At 47.3% G+C, this 21453-nt stretch overlaps 1 protein-coding gene across 2 annotated transcripts in view; it reads left to right on the forward strand.

Annotated features, from left to right (window-relative positions):
- The window catches only part of FAM163A (family with sequence similarity 163 member A), an 83093-nt gene extending 69834 nt beyond the window's left edge, over positions 1-13259 (forward strand). For both annotated transcript variants that reach the window (XM_049868449.1, XM_049868450.1), the window contains exons 2-5: positions 4509-4599; positions 7985-8007; positions 9025-9139; positions 10104-13259. In XM_049868449.1, coding sequence (XP_049724406.1) covers positions 9047-9139; positions 10104-10517 — 507 coding nt within the window. In that variant the 5' untranslated portion in view covers positions 4509-4599; positions 7985-8007; positions 9025-9046 and the 3' untranslated portion in view covers positions 10518-13259. The remainder of the gene's footprint in view (positions 1-4508; positions 4600-7984; positions 8008-9024; positions 9140-10103) is intronic.
- The last annotated feature ends 8194 nt before the right edge of the window (positions 13260-21453 follow it).

Below are 21453 nucleotides of genomic sequence, written 5' to 3' on the forward strand. Positions count from 1 at the left end.
CCTGTCTATATCCGTTGCCCATTATTACATCAGGGTTCTTTTTTGTTCTTGATTATTTGCAAGAGTTCCATGTATCTTCTAGAGGGAACTGTTTCTTAAACAGCGCATGCGTCTTCGCTGCAGTAGTTACCCATCTGGGGCAAAGAAACTGGTCTGGCTACTGATTCTTCGTATTCTCATCCTGGGAGGCTCACGCTTGATTATGACCATAATAAGTACACCAGTCAGAGGAAGAGGAGCCCCTTCCTCCTTTCCCCTCTGCAGCGTTGCGTAAGGATTACAGTCTGGGAAGACAGGTAACAAGGAAAAAAGCTTTGCTCTGGTGCTGCTAACCTGCTGTGTCAATTTTCATGCGTTACTAAATGAATGGAGAAGGCTTAATTGAATTGGAAAAAAATTGAGATCAGCTGGTGCTTAAAAAAAAATTAGGCCCCACTCAATTAACTTGTGCTCCGAAGGGGACCGAGCAGGGAGCAGGGGGCCGCCGGATCATTAATTACTTGTGCTGTTGCCAGCTGCGGCTGGCATCTCCTACCAGTGTTCACCAGGCAGTGAGAGGAGATGACCCTGTTTCAGTGAGGCTGAAGTCACTGGGGCGCAGGGGCCCTTCAGAGAGACCAGACGCCCCTGGCTTTGTGAGGAGTGGGAGGCTCATTTCCCAGCCCATCCTATCAGGGTGGCTCCCATCCCACCCAGCCTGACACCGAGTGCTTTTGGTTCTCCTTGAGCTCCCCCTCTCCTCCTGCCTTCTGGCCTCCTTGCCCCAAGGACACAGAGCCCAGAGCCAGTCTTGTCATGGGTAGTGGATGATACCTGAGGCTGTACAAGGTCACCGCTCCTCTGCTACCTCCAGCCTGAAGTCCTACCAGAGTCTTTCATTCCTGCATCATTTCCCAAAAGGGCCAGATGGTAAGAATCACACCTGTTAAAAACACAGATTCCCAGGCCCTCCACTGCAGCTGTTGCTTCAGTAGGTGTGAGGCATTCCCTGAAGTCTGGTTTTTTATTTATTTGTTTTTTAATTTTGGTGAAAGTATACACAGCCAAGATACACCATTTCAACAATTTCCACATGTACAATTCAGTGACATTGGTTACGTTCTCCAAGTTGTGCTACCATTCTTGCTACCCTTTACCACATTATTCTGCCACTATTTTCTTCAACTCACTGCCCCCTAAGCGTCCCACCCAAATTGCTGTTGTCAATTTGATCGCACCTATGGCTCAGGTGATTATTCTGGTGTCAGGGGACCCTTCACTCCTGGCTAAGTAAGTGCAGTGCTTCTAGAAGGAGAAACAGCAGCCTCATGGCAGGGCCCTGGCTCCACTACCAGCACCCCTCCAGCTCTGCCTGTCTCGCTGCGTGTGGTTACCCAGAGTACTTGTCCTCTCTGAGCTTAGTTTCTTCATCTATAAAATAAAGATATTGGGCGAGGCCTTTTAGAGTCCTTGCATTCCTGTGGATCGTTTTTCTGTAAGTAACTGGAATGTTAAATAACCATGTCACAGGGCTTGTGATCAAAAAGCAACTTTATTTATTTTTTTCTCCTAACATCCCTTTACTTTAAACTGTATTCAGTGGGAGAAACCTTGCCCTGACCCTAGCTAAAAACTCAGGCTGATTACATTGCTTTTTCATTTCGCTTAGGTGATAGTCTAACAGTCACTTTAAGTTATTAGAAAACCCCCAATTTAGAAATTAGAATGCCAGCCTTGAGTATTAATCAAAACACACCCAATCTGACAGTGTTAATCTCCTTTCCCCAAGCTTAGATCTGCTTTAGGCTGGAAGCTGCTGGGGAGGCGGCCCATATCCCTCTGCTGTCTACACTCCTCTGCTCTCAGCCTCAGTACCACCACTACCTGTTGTTGCACTGCCTAACTCGATTAAAATTGTAGGTTCATAATGACTTGATGGTTTCAGCTTTCTGAGTGTGGGAGGAGGTTAAAACTGGCTCTTGCTTTAGTGAGTTTTTTTGTGGGGCCTCTTCGCAGATTCTCTACTGGGCCTCCCTTTCCTGTAGTTTTCGTAATCCAGGCTAGCACATCATCTCTATTCCAGCAATCCCTTGTAACTCTTTGCTCAACCTCTCCTGCTAGAATCTCCTCTCCCCTCCAGGTGGCACTATTGAACGGAACTGAAGACAACCAGCCCCCAGCCAGCTCTCCACAGCCCCCAGCTGGTCCACTGGGAACACCCCTGCAGCCCTTCCCGACAGATTCAGGGAGTTCAGTCCAACCAGACACAGGAGTGCTCTCCTAGCTCTGCCACCAAGGCCGTTTGCACTTCTCTCAGTGAGGCCAACCCCAGTCCATAGCCCACTCCAGCTTCTCAGGCATGGCCCTAGGGCCATCCTCTCAGTCTCGCAGGTGCCATGAGCACATTTTCAAACTTCTGGAGTGGTTCCCCTCAGGTTGCCTGAGTAGGCTTGGGGTTAGAAAGTAGCATCCCATCCCTTGGGCTTGGAGGTAGGCATTCATAGCTCAGCATCTGCTCTCACCAAAGAAACCTTCCTCACCAAAACCTCACCAAATTACTGACCCATCTATATTTCACAAACTGGATGAAAGGGTTCACGGAATTCTGAAAAGGGTTTTCATACATTCTCATTGTGCAGTCTGTACATGCCAGGGTGGGGAGAAGACACCTGACTCAAACTCACTTTGTATTCCTATTTCTACCTATTGGCACCTCAGTCAGAACTTAGGTAGGCTTGAGCATTGTGCTCTTTTAAAGAATTATCTATGCGAGATCAAATTGACAATAGCAACTTGAAAGGTTAGATGAGAAGTTTGGGGGACAGTGAGTCTAAGTCAATGGTGGTGGAAAAACTTGGAGAAGGATGATGAGAACACACAACTTGAAGAATATAATCAATGTCAGTGAGTTGTACGTGTAGAGATTGTTGAAATGGTATATGGCTGTGTATGGCTGTGTATAGTTTCACATAAATAAATAAAACTTAAATAAGAATCTGCGCTGACATCCAGTTACATGTGATATACATTTTAATGAGAGTGAGGAAAGCAGCTTTGAGAGAGGAAGCTTGAGTGCCCAGACAGTAGGAGTTGAGAGGTCTAGCTGTAGAAAGGAGGTGAAGGTGAGGGCAGAGCCACTTCATAGAAGAACCTCGGTCTACTTCTCACTTCTCTTAGAACTCTGCTCCTGAGACCTGCTGAACTTAGAGAAGGATCAGTCCTTGAGGCATGCTAATGTCTGCCCTTTGCCCTCCAACTTCTGACCTAGGCAGAGCCACTGGAGTTGGTCAGCCCTGTCTCCTTAGAAGGTAGCTCTGTGGATCTGGTGAATGGCTGGGCTCCCTCCCAATAAAATCACACACCCCAGAGGGGCCTCCTCTCCTCAGGACAACTGAGAAGAGGCTGAGAGTCATCACCAGCGGGTGTCCTTAACCACCTCTCCCTCCCTTAGCCCCTCCCCTCTTTCCAATGTAAGGCCCAACCTCTCCTCTAGATAATGTTGAAGAGATATTTAAAGAATTCAGGTTTGAAGGGACCTCAGTAACTGGCCTACATTGAATTCCTAAATGTCTCTGTAAGTTCCTGCCTCCCCACTTCCATCAGTTCATCAACCTGAACTTATTTATTGAACTGTCCAGTTGGTTTGTTTGGCCTGAGGGAAGTCAGGATATTGGAACAAAGGAAAGGATTTGCAGCTCTGGGCATTGGAAAGAAGGAACAGGCCCAGAGAAAAGTGGGGAAGGGTCTGAGAAAAAGTTACGTGGGGCCATGGAGAGAGAGGCCAGTTATGCAGGCAACGGGGGCACTTTTGCTGGGCGGTTGCAGTCTCTAAGGGAGTGCAAAGGAGGTAGCTGGTCTTACTCCCCGTATTGATCCTCACTTCCCAGGGTAGGACAGGAAGAAATTCAGGACAGCAGCATTGAGGGAGGGAAACAAGGACAGGTCTGTCTCCAGGTTCTTAGGTTGGGGGCCTTGGGTACTCAGGTAACCGTGGAGGTTGTCTTAGTTTCCTAGTGTTGCAGTAACACACATACCACAGGTGAGTTGGTTTAAAGAACAGAAGTTTGTTTTCTCACAGTTCAGGGGCCAGAAGTCCCAATTCAGGGCACTGGCTGTAGGGGAAAGCTCTTTCTGTCCGCCTTGGGGGAAGACCCTTGTCTCAGCTCCTACAGGCCCTGCATTCCCTGGTTCCTTGGCAATCTTCCCCAGTACGTGCTCGGTCCTGGGTCTAATCTGCTCTTTTTATAACTCAAAACTGATTAGGTTTAGGGCACACCCAACACTGATATGGTCTCATTAACGTAACAAAACCCTGTTCCTGACCAAGATTACATCCACATATATGGGGGTTAGGATTCCAACACATATTTTGGGGAACACAATTCAATCCATAACAGAGGTCAAGAAGCAACCCCCACTGGGGACCTCCACTCCAGAGTCGTCCAGTCATAACCAGGTGCCAGTGTGAGCCTGCTGTCCTCTCAGCCTCCCTTGTCCAGCTCTCACTGATCCCTTCTCTTCTTTGGCAGGAACTGATGCTCTTGGCCATGACGCTCCGCCAACTGCTGTCTGCTCAGGCCCAGCCTGTGTGACTGCATCATCGCTGCTCAGCTGTTTCACGTAAGTACGAGGCACAGGCTGCCCCCTCGCCCCCCCGCCCGGAAGAGGTTATCTGGGACCTGGGTGAGGAAGGGAGTTCTTGAAAATCACAGTCAGAGGGCAGGCCCAGGAGTCTTTAGTTGGCAACCCATTTGATCTCTTTGGCCATCCCCAGTGGCAGAGTTGGCCACCACTGAATCATTCTGTCCCAGATCTGCTAGCCTTAGGAAGGGACATAAGGACCTCTTTCTTCTGTCCTTGGGAAGCTAACCAGGAGGCAGATGGTATGATGAAATGCCTACAGCACAGGGCCTCGGGTCCTGACTCAGACACTTGCTATTGCATGACTTTAGGCAAATCACTTCATGAGTCTGGCTTCACCTCCTGCCTGGTAGGGTTTTGAAAGGCTTAGAGGAGGTGTATTAGCTATCTTCTGCTGAATAACAAATTACCACAAATTTAGCAGCTTAAAACAACACTCATTGATTATCTCACAGTTCCTGTGGGTCAGGAATCCAGACATGGCTTAGCTGGGTCTGGTGCTTTGGGATCTGTCTTGAGGCTACTATCAGGGTGCTTGCTAGGACTGTGGTTGCATCTGAAAGTTAAACTAGGGAAGGATTCACTTCCACTCTCACTTTTGTGATTGTTGACAGCATTCAGCTTCTTTTGAGTTGTTGGACTGCGATCCTCAGTTCCCAGCTGGCTGTTAGCTGGAGGTCACCCTCAGCCCCTTGCCGTGTGGACCTCCCCAATATGCCAACTCACTCCATCAAAGCCAGCAAGGGAGACAGTCTACTAGCAAGAAGGGAGGTCAAAATCTTATGTAATCAAGTCACAGAAGTGACACCCCATCATATATGCTCTATTCTGTTGGTTAATTAGAAATAAGTCACAGGTCTCACCCCCATTTAAGGAGAAGGGATTACATAAGGGCATGAATACCAGGAGGTGGGGATCATTTGGGGTCATCTTAGAGCCTACCAACCACAGGAGGTAATGCAAGTGGAAACACTTTATAAATTGTAGGGTGCTCTTTAGGTATAGGGAGTTACTGTCATCACTTACATCTAGTTGTGAAGGGAAATGGGCTCACCTGAAATAACGGCGGCCCACTGGATGTGTCACATTGTACCATGAGTACTGGGTCTTCAGGGAAACTAGCTGGAACCTGGCTAGTTCGTTTCACACCCTTTACATGAGCTTTCCTGGCTTATGACTTTAAGGTTAGGCTTAAGCAACCGCCGCATGTCTGGGACTTCATGTTTCCCATAAATAACCATTTTTGTAGGGCCTTTTACAGTTTATAAAGGGCCTTCACACACATTTTCTTCACAGTCATACTGGTGAGCTGAGTTTTTGTTGTTGTTAATCTCTATTCTACAAGTGAGGAAACAGAAAAAATGTTAGTTTCCAAAATGGGATGGCTGCTAAATGGCACAACAGGGCCTCGAACCTGGGCCTCAGACCCCTGTTCTTGCCTGCACTGCCATGCCACCCATCTGCTAACCACTGCTGCTGTACTTAAGCCTTGGTGGTACTGAAAGAGGGGAGGCCAGGCCCATGTGGGGAGCAAGGAAGAGGGAGGACACTGTTTTCGTATGGCTTCTCCATAATTCCTGTTTCCTAAAAAAGGCTGAGCATATCCCAGGGTCTAGGCCAAGACCTTCAGTACTGTGGGTCACTGCTCTCTTCCCCAACTTCAGGTCAATCCATAAGCCTTTCTGTCCCTTAAGCCACCCTCAGTGTTGCACATACGGAGAAATGGGGGTTGTAGTGAAACCACTTTCTGGCAGTGAGTCTCAGCTCTGCCTCTCCAGGCTGAGGTTCACCTCTCCCCACAAAATGCCTCAGTGAGCCACTGAAGAACAACCTACCATGCATCTGGGCAAAGTCAAATTTGTCTTAAACAGTGATGCCCAAGTCTACAGATGGGTTGTGAGCAGAGAGATACAATTTGCTGCCCCCTGGTGGCAGATCATATTCATAATGGCCAGGCCTGCAAAAGAAGAGCTGTATGGTGAAATGATTGCCAAACTTTTATTAAGAACATGCTGTATGCCAGACAGAAACCCTGGTGGTGTAGTAGTTAAGAGCTCATAGTGGCTAAGAGCTTGGCTGCTAACTAAAAGGTCGGCAGTTTGAATCCACCAGAAGCTCCTTGGAAACCTTATGAGGCAGTTCTACTCTCTCCTACAGGGTTGCTATGAGTCAGAATCAACTCCACGGCAATGAGTTTTTTTATGGGTATGCCAGGCACTGTGCATAATGCTCAGGATGAGAGGGTAGGAAACAGTATAACACATAACCCCGATCCCAAAGAACTTGTAATTTAGTTGAAGAGTGAAGATATTCCCACATAAAAAGTTGACTAGCAACCCAAGACAGGTTTTGAAACATGGAAAGGCATTGCGTCTGTAGTAGGGGTGTAGTGATGAGAGACGGCATGGGGGGCAGCGGGGGATTTGGGGAGGGCTTCTCAAAGGAACACTAGGGGAAGCCAAAAAATAATTTGAGGAATTTAAAACTCAGGCAACTAGAGCAGTAATGAAACCCAAGACAACCCAATGGCCTGTACAACAGTGCTTCTCAAGCTCTAATGTGCAAATTAATCTTAAATCTGCTAAAATACAGATTCTGATTTAGTGGTTCTGGGGTGGGGCCCGAGATTCTGCATTTTTAACAAGCTCCTAGGTGACACCCGAGCTGCTGGTCCACAGTCCGCATTGTGAGTAGCCCAATACCCAAACCAAAAACCCAATGTCATCAAGCTAGTTCTGATTCATAGCAACCCTGTAGTACAGAGTAAAACTGCTCCATTGGGTTTCCAAGGAGTGACTGGTAGATTCAAACTGCTAACTTTTTGGTTAGCAGCCGAGCTCTTAACCGCTGTGCCATCAGTGCTCTAGCCCAAGTACAGCACCTTTGAATGGATTAGAAACAGTGCCGCTGGGTGGGTACAGCTCTCTGTGAGTGCAGTGTGGTAAGCAGATGGTACCTTTCATGAAGAAGAAGATGCTCCTTCTACCAGGTGAGCCCACCAAGCTGCTCCAGCTCCTATTGCCCTTTGAGTAATGAACAACCTGCAAAGCCTTTTTCATAGCAGGTTTGGTGGTACTACTAACAAAGGTGGGGGAGCCCATTTGGAGAGCAGGACTATGACTTTAGCCTGTCATAGTTAAGTTTGAGATGACAGTAGAACGTACAAGTGAGATGTCTATCTACTAGCAGTTGGAGACATAGCTGGAGCCCCAGATTTGGGATTCATAGGCTCATGGAGGACATACCGCAATGCGAGGAGAGCAAGATGAGGGTGGGGTAGAGCTCAGGGAATAATCTAGCCCTTGGACTTTTTCAGGTGTAACACTATTCTTCCAACAGCTCTCTCACTTTTGTTGTCTTGCAGGTCACCCGTTCCCTTTACTGAACGTAAGTGCTCACAGTCACTCATCAGGAGTCCAAGGCTCTCCCCCACCCTCCTGTTCCCTCAGCACAGACAGCCTTGGTCCTGATGTGCCTGGGAGGCTCTGAAATCCCCATTCACTAACCTGATAGGAGAGTCTGCCCAAGACCAGAACAGCCTCACCCCCAGAGCCTACCTCTGTTCCATTATTTCAGCCCCATCAGCCAAGACAGGTCCCCCCAGCCTCCCTTCAGGAGACAGCCTGGCAGGAGCCAGAACACTGCCCACCAGTGCCCTCTGGATTTGCTTTGCTCTTGTTTTCCATGACAGTTTGAAGGAGAGGAGAGATGCCCCCAAAAGGAGCATGTACTGGGCCAGGGCAGAACCAGGTGGAACTTGTGAGATTTTGGCCTTGCTCCTCCAGACAGATCTAAGGACCTGGGGACCATTGTTTGTTTGTGCTTGGAAGGGCAATGATTAAGAGTATATGGCCTTTGGGATGAACCAGCTGGGTAAAATCCCAGTCAAATCAATCTAAGCCTCAGTTTCCTCATGTGTAAAATAAGGATAATTAATATCTATCCCTAAAGGTTATTGTGAGAATTAAATGGGATAAGGCAGGGGAGGGTATAATGCAGTGCCTGGCACAGACTCAGTCCTCCATAAACAAAAGCTGTTATTCTCTGTGTCTTGAAACCATGAGGGGGCTAAGATGGGTGTAAGGGGAGAAGAGGATGAAAAGAAAAAGATGGCAAGAACCTTTTGGAACTGCATAGAAACAGGGGAGCAGAGTTACACCTCCAATTAGCACATTGCCTCCCCTCTTCCTTCCTGCAGTGGTAAGCACACTGCTCCCTTGGGCTAGCCAGGCCCCAGGGGACAGCCAGCCCTCTGCCCTCAAAGGCGCTGAAGCCCTCCCAGCTTTGGCCGCCCTCAGGTCCCTCTGCCTCCAGCCGTGCAGGGCCTTCCGTTCCAAGAGGGCTCCCGCCCCAGGCCAGTTGGCAGCCTTGCTGCTCCTCACCGCTCGCACACGTGCTTTGCAGAGTTTGATGGGGCATCGGGCGAATGACAGCGGGAACGGTTGTGATCACTGGCGGAATCCTAGCTACGGTGATCCTGCTCTGCATCATCGCTGTCCTGTGCTACTGCCGGCTTCAGGTCAGTCCCCTGGCCCACAGCCAAAGGCTGCCAGGCCACCAGCAGACCACTTCCCCATTAAAAAAAAAAAAACCTGTTGCCAGTTCCAACTCATAGTGACCCTAAAGGACAGAGTAGAACTGTACAACTGTATTTCCAAGGAGCAGCTGGTGGATTCAGACTGCCAACCTTTTGGTTAGCAGCCAAGCTCTTAATCACTGTGCCACCAAGGCTCAGAAATTTGAGGCCCATTTCAGGGGCAACAAAGCCCAAAATCATGGAAAGTGGCAGGCATAAATCAGGGAGGCTGGGAGTTCAGGTGGTCAGAGGGGAGCCATGCCCCCCACACTCTGCACACTTCAGGGCACCCAAGAAAGTGTTCACAGAAGATACTGGGTCATCATGTTGTATCTCCTATACCTCTGAGGTTTCAGGAATGGTGTCACCATCCAGGGACACTCTGCTCCCAGCAACCCCAGCTCTATCCTCATTATGATTTGTAAGCCCTTCCCTCCCAGCCTCCCTCTACCATGACCTGGAGTTAATACACTGGGAAGTAAGGGGAAGGAAAAAAGAAGAACTGATCTTGTAGAGAGTCCCTGGGTAGTGCAAATGGTTAAGCACTCAACTACTAACCAAAAGGTTGGTGCTTTGAACTTAGCTAGAGGCACCTTGGAAGAAAGACCTGGCGATCTGCTTCCAAAAGGTCACAGCCTTGAAAACCCTGTGGAGCATAGTCCTATTCTGCACACATGGAGTCACCATGAATTGAATTGACTCAGTGGCAATGGGTTTACTGGTCTTACAAATCTGGGAATATGTTCTTACAGAACATGGGCTTCTGGTGTTCCAGTTTATTCCCAGAGCCAACAGGCTACTCGGTGGAGCAGGGAGGTGTTGGGACCTGTGCATGCTCAGGAGCGCGCTGGGGCCGGGGGGGGGAGTGTCATCCCCTCTCAGGCATCTCTCTCCCTTCTCCCCCTAGTATTACTGCTGCAAGAAGAACGCAGCCGAGGAGGCAGACGAGGAGGAGGAGGAGCATGACCTCCCCACGCACTCCAGAGGCCCCACCTGCAATGCCTGCAGCTCCCAAGCCCTGGACGGCCGGGGCAGCCTGGCGCCTCTCACCCGCACCAGCGAGCCTTGCAGCCAGCCATGCAGGGCGGCGGGCAGCCACTGCACCACCTGCTCCCCATACAGCTCCCCCTTTTACATACGGACGGCTGACATGGTGCCCAACGGGGGAGGCGGCGAGAGGCTCTCCTTCACTCCCACGTACTACAAGGAGGGGGGACCCCTGCCCCTCAAAATGGCAGTGCCCCACAGTTACCCGGTGACCTGGCCAGGCTCTGGGCATGAGGCTTTCACCAATCCAAGGGCTATTAGTACAGACGTGTAACCCCGATCACCCCCCTACCCGTACACCCACCAACACTGTTGCCCCAGCAGGGGCAATGTGGGGAGTGGATCACCCCCCAACAGCCCCACAAGGACTCTCTGGTTCCTTTGGTTTTTCTTGCCCCACAGGGTTCACCAAGATTCAAGGTACATTGAGAACCAGGGCGGAGCCTGGCTCCAACCCTATGGCCTGGATGTGAGGGCCTGATAGGTTAAATTTGCACCTTTGCCACTTTATCTGTTGGGACATTCCTCTGGCCAACCACTACACCCCCTCTCCCGGCTTTACATGACCATGAGAAGAGCAGCAGGGGTTCTAGAGGGCTCCAGAGTCCTTGGGAGATTAAATGGCCATGCCTAGAAGAAAGGGGGACAGAGAGCAAGGAAAGGATTAAGAACTAAAACATTCCAGAACCTGAGAAAGGCAGGGAAGACATGTTAAAGTGTTCTCTTCAGGACTTCCTTGCTAAAAAACAAATCCAAGAGCTAATTCCCAATCTAACTGTTTTGTACTTTGGTTACCATAGATACCGTAGTCACTGTAGCTGTGCCATTAGGATATTGATTCCCAACCCGCCATACCTGTATCTGCTCCCTTTCTCAGGGAACATGTCAAGTTGACTTTAAAGGCCATGGCATAAGGTTATTTGTGGGGACTGGACCAAAAAGTGACTGTCTAACCTTGTCTCCCCTGAGTCTTCTTTCTTTGCCTTAGGAACCAGCTGCCCCCTCCTGGAAAACCTTTTTCAAGTTTTGTTACCAGAGTTTAAGTAGCTTAGCAACTGAGATCCAGCTGATTGTCCCTTGGACCCACCACACCAAGCGGTGTGCAGGATGCAGACCTGTGACATTGTGTGCATTTTCTCAGGTGTGTGTGCACACATGCACACATGGACACACACAAACACAGACATGAGCCAACACCAGCAGACACTGGGGACTTTGCCACCTTCAAGGGCTGAAAAGTGGAAGGGTCTCAGATGTTCCAACTAGAAAGAAAAATCTGACCTGCAATCAGCACAAACCAAAAAGTGATTAAGGTGGCTAATTCCTAGCAACCAGCTGGCTGGTACAGGAAGAATCCAGAAGCTGCTGAAGCCAAATCAGGCTGTCTACTCCGCATCCACGCTTGAAGCCATAGCCCACTTCATTCCACCAGAGGCAGCAGTCCTCGCTTCTGATAATTGGAGGGATTTGACTTAGCAGTTGGATTCCATGCTTGGTGCCCACCCCTGCCCCCCAACACACACACAAACAAATATCCCGGAAATGGGCCACTTGTCACTGCCTTGCTGTAGCCTCAAGTCCATTCCCATCTCCCGCTTAAAACTCAGAAGTGGCATTGCAGTTTTTTTTGTTTTTTGTTTTGAATAAATGCACCTAACGAGTTTTCCAGATGCCTCTGCAATAAGGGGTCACTGCTCCCCCCCTTCTAAGTATATGCCCAACCCTCCCACCCACTCCTGAGTCTGCATGCTGCTGGGAACCAGGCAGGGAAGGAGCTGCCTCTTCTGTGGGAATCCCTACTTTCTATTTAACAAAGGGCAGGGAGCATTTGGGGGAGTGCGGATGGAAAAGGGAATTCACATTTTATTCAGGGCTTTGACACTGCATCTCAGTCTTTAATCAAGGCTCACCGGGTGGAGAGTCAGAGGACCTGGGATCTGGTCAGATTTGGGTCACTTGCTCTTGGAGCAGTCACTTAGCCTCTTTGAGACTCCATTCTCAGTGAAATGAGGTTTGTCCAGATGGCCTCTAAGGGTCCTTTAGTGCTCCACGAAGCCAAGACTTCCTGAAAAGTCTCCAGCGGGCCAAGCCATTCTTTCTCGCCCTAATCCTGGCAGGGGCTGGGTACACTTGCCAACTATCTGGTCCTATGTGTAGGAATGTCAGTTGAGCAAAAGACCACAGTAAGATACAAGATTAGCAGGCAAAATAATTTAACTGTTGGTGAAAGGAAACACATTTGTCTGCCCGTCCTCCTGAGTTACCTCAGATGGGAGCCCTTGTCCAAGGACGTAGTTCTAGCAGGAGGTAGTGAGATCCGAGACCAGACAGCAGCTTTCACACACCCCATCCCACCACCAGCCCTCACTGGGCCAAGTGCGGCTCCTTGACAGGAGCTGCTGGGCCTGGCAGTCCTCGCCCTTCCTGACTGAGGGCCAGTCCTGTGTGTTGCTCCCCTGGAATTCCACAGCCAATGAACCACAGCAACCACATCCTTCCTCATCAAAAATAATAATGTCATCTTACCTGCCCGTCTTTGAAAAATCAAGACAACCCAGTTAACTATCAGATGCTTCTTGTCCCTGACCTCTTAGGGCCCTTGAGTACAATCCATCCTGTGCAATCCTGTCTCCACCTATAGCTTTCCCAGCCTAAATCCTGTCAACCCAAAAATAAAATCTGGATTTGGGGTGTTGCGTGGGTCAGCTCTCCCCCATACAGCGCTACCCTGCCTCAGGGCACAGGTTCCAAACCAGGATCAAGACCACCCGCCTGCCTCACTAGCTGTGGAGGCCTCACCTGTGGAGAAGGAAGCTCACCCCACTCAACTGCACTGTACTTTTTTAGCTGTGGAGTCTGTACTAAGGGACATGATTTGTATACTTTTCTCAAACTGCACCCTGAACAGGAAAAGGAGGCGGGACTGTGGAGCACGCAGTCTCCTCTGCCATCTTATCTCCACCTCCACTTCACTTCTGCTGCAGATTTCTCTTTTTGTCCTGCATCTTTGATAACTTGGAGTTGCAACCAATGAATGTCAGAAATAAATGAGGAATTTGAAATAGAAATCTCAGAGTCCCCCGTTCTTCATCTGGGGTGGAGACAGCTGGGCATGGATTTAAGTTAAGTGTTCCCTGTTGCTTCAGCCTCAAAGTCATCCGTCTCAACACACAGAATGTCCATTTTCAACCCCAAAATCTACTAGCATCCTCTCTCTTCCTGCTTACCCATTAACAAATCCCCTCCACCATATTGCGTGGTACCCTACTGCCTCAGTTGGAGTACCTGTCCAAGGAAGATCTATTGTTCATTGGAAAAGGGGATTGAAGTGTAGTTTCTGTTGTCCCCTGAGGTTGAGATGACCCTGTCTGAGGTGGTGAGCCTCACTGGGGAGTAACCCAGGGTTCAATACCTCCTGCTTGTCCCCTCCTCACCCTTACCCTCCAGGCCTGTGGCTTTTCCATCTCTGTAGCTATGGGTCAATCAACTTTCTGAGGTCTGAGGAGACCCAAAGCAAGTGTCACACAGCCAGCCCTTTGCATGCTGGGAAGGGAGGGAAGAGAAGAGGGTGTTCAGGACCAGATTCTCAGCTCAGACAAAAACAGGGGAGGTATGTGGTAAGGACCGGAGAACCACAAAATAGCTTTATGTGTAAAAGAGAGAATTCAGGGAACATGAGGGTGAGGGTGGGTCTGTGTGTGCTCCATCCATGGGTGTGTGGGGGAGAAAAACCTCTCTCCCTACCTCACAGCCACAATGAGCCTGACTATAGCCAAGTGGGCAGCAGGCAGCCTGGCCCATGAAGTCCAGCTCCCAGGGCTCAGGGTGCTCTGCTCCTGCAGACCCTGGAGCAGGCCTGGTAGTACCAGTGGGAGCACAGCTTTACCCTCAGCACCAGGGAGCAGTTGACCACAGCTCTGTCACCACAATTACCCTCTGAACAGAAACCAGGCCCTGAGGCAGTCCTCTCCCATCACTGTGTCTACCCCAACCTCAGGCCATCTCCACGCACCCCTCCCCCCGCCCCGGGGCGACCCCACCTAAAGGTACCTGGAAATAATCACTCCCTTTTCTGGGTAACCAAAACATCCTATCTCTACCTCTGTATGACATCCTAGGTTGGATTGCTGTTATTGACACAACTTTTGTCTTCCTTTGTAGACAGGAAGTTCCTTGAGGACTAGCTTCTTTACTGTATCTCGCAAGCACCTACGACAGAGCTTTGCATACAGTTTGCAATCAGCCGAAATCTGCTAATGGAAGGACGGTGCATTTCTTCCTTTCACTAACGTTAGTTGCAGTCCAGTTGACCCCAACTCATGGTGACTCCACGCACAACGAGCTCAGACTGTTGTGATCCATAAAGTTTTCACTGTCCTATTTTCAGAAGGAGATCACCAGGTCCTTCTTCCTAGTCTGTCTTAGTCTACAAGCTCTGCTGAAACCTGTTCAGCATCATAGCTGAAATAGATTGAGAAAGATTCAGAGGCTAAGGCCAAGCTAAGTTAAAAAAAAAAAACAGTATGATGGATTAGGAATGGATTTGGTTCTTTCATACTACTGAATATTATTTAGTCACTAAAAAGAGTAACGTTAAGTCTATATGTAGCATCTTAGGCTGGGTTCTCAAGAAGAGAAAAACCAGTAAGTGTGTGTGTGTGTGTGTGTGTGCCTGTATATATATAGAAAAATATGTATATATATGCACACACACATGCATACATATATATATACTAACAGGAGGGTGCATTTCTCCCTTTCGTTGAAATACGCGTATATATGTGTGTATTAGAAAAAAAAAAAAAAAGCCCGTTGCCATCAAGTTGATTCTGACTCATAGCAACCCTATAGAACAGAGTAGAACTTCCCCAAATGGTTTCCTAGGACTGACTGGTGAATCTTTAGCCACTGTTCCATCAGGGGTCCATATATGTGTATACATATATATATTTAGAGACAGAGAGGGAGATTTATTTCAAGGATATGGTTCACGTAATTGTGGAGGCTGGCAAGTCCCAAGTCCACAGCTCAGACATCAGGCTGGAGGGTTCTCCTGACTTATGTGGTTGCAGATGCTGACGAACCCAAAGTTGGCAGGTCACACAGGCTGCTGGCTCGCATCCCAAGAACCAGAGGTCAGAGGATGACGAGTTGGATGCAGGATCCAGAGAGAGCAAACTTGGCCAGAGCATCTATATATATATATATATATATAGGATGCAGACCACACCCCCAAGAAAACTCCCCTTTCACCTGATTGGCTGTTCACAACAGATCACAAAATAGAGGATGATTGTATATCTGCCAAACCACTTAGAATCATGGCCTAGCCAAGTTGACACATAACCTTAACCATCACATGTAGTGACCTGACATGACATCCAGGACATACTAAGTGAAAGAGAACCGCAGAACAATATGCATAAACATAACAAAATTTTTTAAAAGCAAAACAAACAAACCACACTTACATATACTTAAGCATAGAAAAAAATCTGGACACAAAAACTAAAAAATGTCAACAGTGGTTACCTCTAGGGGTGGAATCAAGGGAAGAATATATTTTCGTATTGTTGAATTCAATGCAAGAATATTATTGTTCATATAACTTAAACATATAAACAAAAAAGAATCCAAAAAAAAATTTTTTTAATTATCTATTCCTCTAAGCTATCCTCATGCCTTCACTTTCCCCCCGAAGTTTGGGGCTGCAGGTAACAAACCTCTCTCGGTAAGCCTTTGGGGAAGAATTTTGCAGTCAGACCTGTGTGCAAACCATGGCACTATCACAAACCAGTTAATGTGGGGCAAGTTACTGAAATGTTTTGTGCCTCATTTTTTTCATTGTTCCGATGGGTTAATAATATAGATCCCGTGAGGTGTTGTGAAGATTACATGAAACAACATCTATAAAGCATTTAATAATGATCCTGGCACAAGAAGTCCCCAAGAGATGCTTGTCAGCATTGTTATTTCTCTCATTATGACTATTTCCCAGAACTCCTTTTACTTCCTAGCCTGCCACCTTGAACTATGTGGCCACAGGTCTGTCTGCTCTGGGTGCCTTGTGATGCTCTTCATCTGCCTCTCTCTCCACCAAGTCACACCTTGGGAGCTGGAGTCCTGCTGACAGTCAGCCTCCCCTCTGGCCCGTTTGGGCTGGCAGTTCCTCCCAGTGCCCGGCTTTTGCATAGGTAGGGGTGGGTCAAGGAATCTCAACTGACTTCATGGTACTTCTGGAATGCAGGGAAAGCCCAATGAAAGGACATCCAACCTCATATCCTAAAGCCACCACAGGGATTTCTTTGTGCCAGTGTAGGACCCCACTATGTCTAAATGAATCTCCCCTAAACTTTTCTCCCAATTTATTAGTCCTCCCATCCAATACCCATCCAAAGGAAGATGTACTCAGCACTAGATATATGCAGCACTTGGATGGGATTATTTTATAAATGATCCAAAATTGCCAGAATCTATGAGCAAGGAAGTGAGTCACAGGTTTCTTATTGTGATTATAGCTTTTGAGGAGATTCCTTAGTTGGAATTGACAAGACGGGTTTTGGTTTTACCTATCACAAAATTCACATCAGAGCATCCTTAACGTCCCCGAAAAATCACAAATGGGCGAGTTTGTGGGTTTGTATTTGCAGATTTTTAACCTGGTTCTTAAAAAAAACAAAAAACAAAACCCATTGCTGGTGAGTTGATTCTGACTCAGCAGCCCTGTAGGACAGATGTCCAGGCATGGACCAGTAACCTGAAATTTGCCTCTAAAAATGGATGTGGCCTGAGAGATCAAAGAAAGAGGCAGGTAACTCCAGTGTGGTGGGGAAGGGGTTTATTGGGAATAATTACATAATTACATACTATGCCAAGTTTCAGACAGTGGCAGAACCAAAGCAGATCTCTGCACCCTGCAGTGAAAGGACAGAGGTTTTATAGTGGTGGTGGACAATAGTGGCTACATGCCAAAGACTTTCATAAGGATGACTTAGCAAACTGTAGCGAACTAGTGGACCAAAGCCTGTTTCCTCTTCAGTCCACCTCTCCAGGCTGATTCCTACAATCTGGCATGTTCCCCTTATGCTACAGCATGAGAGACTCTGTTCCCTCACTTCTGGGAACAGATACAGAAGTGGGGTTGGCCAGGTGCTATGTGGTGCCTGCGCAGTTTCAAGAGACAGAGAAAGGTACTGTGTTCCCAGAAGGACGGCTTCTCTGACAAAAAGAAGCAACTGGGCAAGAGAAGGTGACTCAGTTGCCAGCCTCCTTGTCAGAGAATGTTCTGGGCCCAAGACCTTTATTTAGGCAGCCTAGACAGGAGGCATACAGGCAGATCATTCCCCCAATAGCAGAGTAGAACTGCCCCATGTGGTTTCCAAAGCTGTAACCTTTACAGAAGCAGACTGCCACATCTTTCTCCTGCACAATGGCTGGTAGTTTGAACCCCCGACCTTATGGTTAGCAGCCAAGTGCTTAACCACTGTGCAACCAGGGCTCCTATAATTACCTTAGGAAACTGATACTAGCCTCGGTATTTCTTCCCCATCAAATTTTGTCCTCAGGTTAGAATGAAAAGAGGGAAATTACTGGAAGATGAGTCCCAGGTCACTAGATGAGGGGTGGGAAACCATGGATCAAAGCGATTTGTAGACAGTGCAAGACAGACTGAAATTCAACCAGAGATGGGTACAGATATGCAGAAGATGTACTAAGTGAAAGGCTAGAGACTTTAGAAGGTGAAAATAGATGTTGCTTTTGAGTGCGATCGAGTCAGTTCCAACTTGTAGCAGCCCCACGTGACAGGGTAGAACTGCCCCATAGTGTTTTCTTGGTTGTAATCTTTATGGGAGCAGATTGCCAGGTTTTTCTTCCATAGAGCGGCTAGATGGATTCAAACTGCCAATCTTTTGGTTAGCTGCTGAGCACTTAGCCACTATACCACCAGGACTCCTTGGAAATAGTGCAATAAATTAAAAAGACAAGAGAGAACGAAGATAGACTCTAAGGCTTGATCCTGGCAGTTAGAATCAGAGAGTCTTAGGGCAAGAAGGATCATCAGAGGTTATCATGCCCACCCCCATCTCAATGAACTACCACAGAAACCATCTGACGGGCCAAAATCTTCCTGGAGTCAAAGGTGCTCGTTACAGAGCAAAGCCAGCCTTGGCAGAGCCTGACCCACTGGTATTGGCAACTATTGTTGAGTCAGTGCATTGTAAATGTTCAAGGGAAAGGGCTTTCATTTGTCTTCTCATTCTTCTCAGAAAACTAACGTCCCTGCTGCTACTCTGGAAAGGAAAGAAAAAGAACTGAGCTCCAGAAAATACCTAGGTAGAAGACACTAAAAAATAAAAACAGGTTATAATTCCCACTTGATAATTAGTTTCTTAGACACTGGAGTTACACAAGGATTCAAAGGAAAGGCCCAGGAGTGGCTACAGGAAGGTAAGAAAATGCGGAACTCGCTGCATCTTCATGATTGTAGGAAAATATGTTTCCAGGTGCTGGATCCCATGTGACACATCCTTGTCACACAGGCATTTGTGTCTGTTCCCCACATGGCTGACAGAGCCAAAGCCCTGTCATTGCATTGTCAAGTTTGTAGCCATCAGGCCAGATCACAGCCAGCCAGAGGGAGCATTGAGGGGGAGAATTGGGGTATCCTTGGTACACCTGGCAGGGCAGCTATGGATGGCAGTCACGGTGGGGCTAATCCAATCAGCCAGGTATTGCTCAGTGAGACTACCTTTCCCTTCAAGATTTCCACAGCTCACTGGATCACATTTATTTATCAGCAGCACCTCACAACAAAGAACCAGTTCTCACTCCACTTTTCAGTATTTTAAGAATGTTAAATTAGAGCTAATTTTAAATAACAATACATAGTTGTGTTTTTCATTGGGGCATTTCTACTCCCTCTGTTGTCGTTAGTTGCCATGGAGTGGATTCCAACTCATGGTGACTCCATGTGTGCAGAGTAGAACCGCTCCATAGGGTTTTCACAGCTGTGACTTTTCAGAAGCAGACAGCCAGACCTGTCTTTCAAGGTGCCTCCAGGTGGAGTCGACCCACCAACCTTTCAGCTAGTAGTCAAGCGCTTAACCCTTTGCACCACTCAAAAATTCCCATTCCTCCATAAGCATCTGCTTTAAACATTAGATGGAATATGTGATCCCAAGACCAATAGACATTAAGGTATGAAAAAGAGTTAAAACGGTAAGCAAAGGGCCATTTACCAATTTTTCCCAAATACATCTGTAAAAAACCCCAAAAAACCCTCTATAAAGTTGTTTGCTTCTACTTCTTAATGTGGTATATTTTCTTTAAATAATTGATCTCTAAGTTAGCTGATACCACCAGGTGGGGTCGCTGTACAGGGAGTTAATGGAAACAATGAGCAGTATAAATCTAGTTCTCATCCTTCCTGTGCAAAGGGATGTCTAGGGACCTGCACGAGCCACCCCAGGAGTCTTTTAGTGTTGTGTGACAAACACTTATGACACTGCCTACAGGGTGTAGGGGGGGGCAAAATGATGGGCACCCAATGCTGCCTGGACAATACCTGCTCACAGACTTCACCCAGTTCACTTTCCCACCAGATCACATCTCTTTAGGACCTTCCTGCAGGGCGGTGTCACATCCCCTCTGGGCCAGACAGGGTGGCCCCCTCAGATTCATCAGAGGCATGTTTGTGTTTTCTTTCTGTGTTTTTGTGCCTGGGTGCCTTGCATGAAAACCTTTTAGGGGACAGCCAGACCCAAACCACAGCTGGGAAAATTATCAGCTGCAGGAAGTGACCTGTAGGGCTGGTGGGTTCAATTATTTCTAATGCAGAGCCAAACACAGGCTGGCAAGTCAGGGCTGGGTGGGTCCATCTGCCTGCTAAAAAAAAATTTTTTTTTTTTTTTTTTTTTGCCAGACATAGCATAATTACTTTCCTTTTGCATCCTCTTGGAAGCATGCTGCTATTAAACCCCAAAATGTTGATCTCCTGCTTTCAGGCTTTGGATAGCATATTGTTAGGGGTACCCAATTGTCAGCAAAAAGAACATTTTGCCAAACAGGTAAATTCTTATTCATATTTCCCACAGATAGCAAAGGAAGGGTCCCACTCAAGATTACAAACCTTGGTGTAGAAGGAAATGTTCTCCCAAGTCTTGTGAGGTTTGTTTGTTTGTTCCCTATGTTGTTAAGATTTCCCACGTTCAGCTAAGTTCCTGGCGCATGGTGAACATTCAGTAATTCTTCATTGAATGTGTATCCACACACCTAAGATTCCAGAAAGCAAGAAGCCAGGAGATGGGACAAGAGGATAAGAGGATTGTGAACACTTGGAGAAGAACTAAAAACCACCAGTGGCTTTGGTAAGAGAGTTTATGTTCTTAAGCTAGAATAAAAATTCTCAGTGGACGTCCATTACTTCCAGTGACTGGGGGTTCCTTTTGCAGAGCGCCATGGCAGTTAGGGAACAACTCAGGCAATATTTGTCACTGGGAGGATCTTCAGTGGCTTGAGTGATCCCAAAGATGAATAAAGATCCCTCATTTCTAGGTAATGGAAGAAAAAAAACTACTGCTAGGGGCAGGAGGATGGAGGAGGAAAGAGAATATCTATGCTCATCTTTCATACTTGGCTATGAAAAAGTGAATGTTTTTATAGCACAAAAGTTAGAACTTCACCAGATGATGGATTTTAGATTTGAGGGACAACATTTTCTAGCTTTTTCTAGCCATAGTTTAATCATGTAAAACAAGGATGCCCAAACTAAGCAGAGTTTGCCTGCTTCTTCTTGTATGTATGAACTAAATGTCATAAAGATGCTAATTTCCCTCTGGGTCATTAAGAAATCTAATATGAGCCCAGTAAAAAATACTAATTCTTTTTTTAGACAAGATAATTTTAAAGTTCATTTGGAAACTTAAGTAATAATTCTAGGAAAACTCTGAAAAAAGAGATAAATGAGAGGAAATTAACCCCAGTGACACTGATTAAAACTGTGTGGTACTTACGCCTCTCAGCCAGATCAACGGATCAAAACAGAAAGTCCCATAATAGGAACAAAGACATATGGGAATCCAGTACGTCATAAAGTAGCATTACAAATCCATGGTGGAAAGATGGATTCTCAATAAATGATATTTGAAAACCTTCATTAATTCAAAAGAAACATGCCATTCAGATTTGCTAAATCCAAATATTCACTTTCA

Source organism: Elephas maximus, chromosome 24 (assembly GCF_024166365.1).
Source record: "Elephas maximus indicus isolate mEleMax1 chromosome 24, mEleMax1 primary haplotype, whole genome shotgun sequence".
NCBI lineage: Eukaryota > Metazoa > Chordata > Mammalia > Proboscidea > Elephantidae > Elephas > Elephas maximus.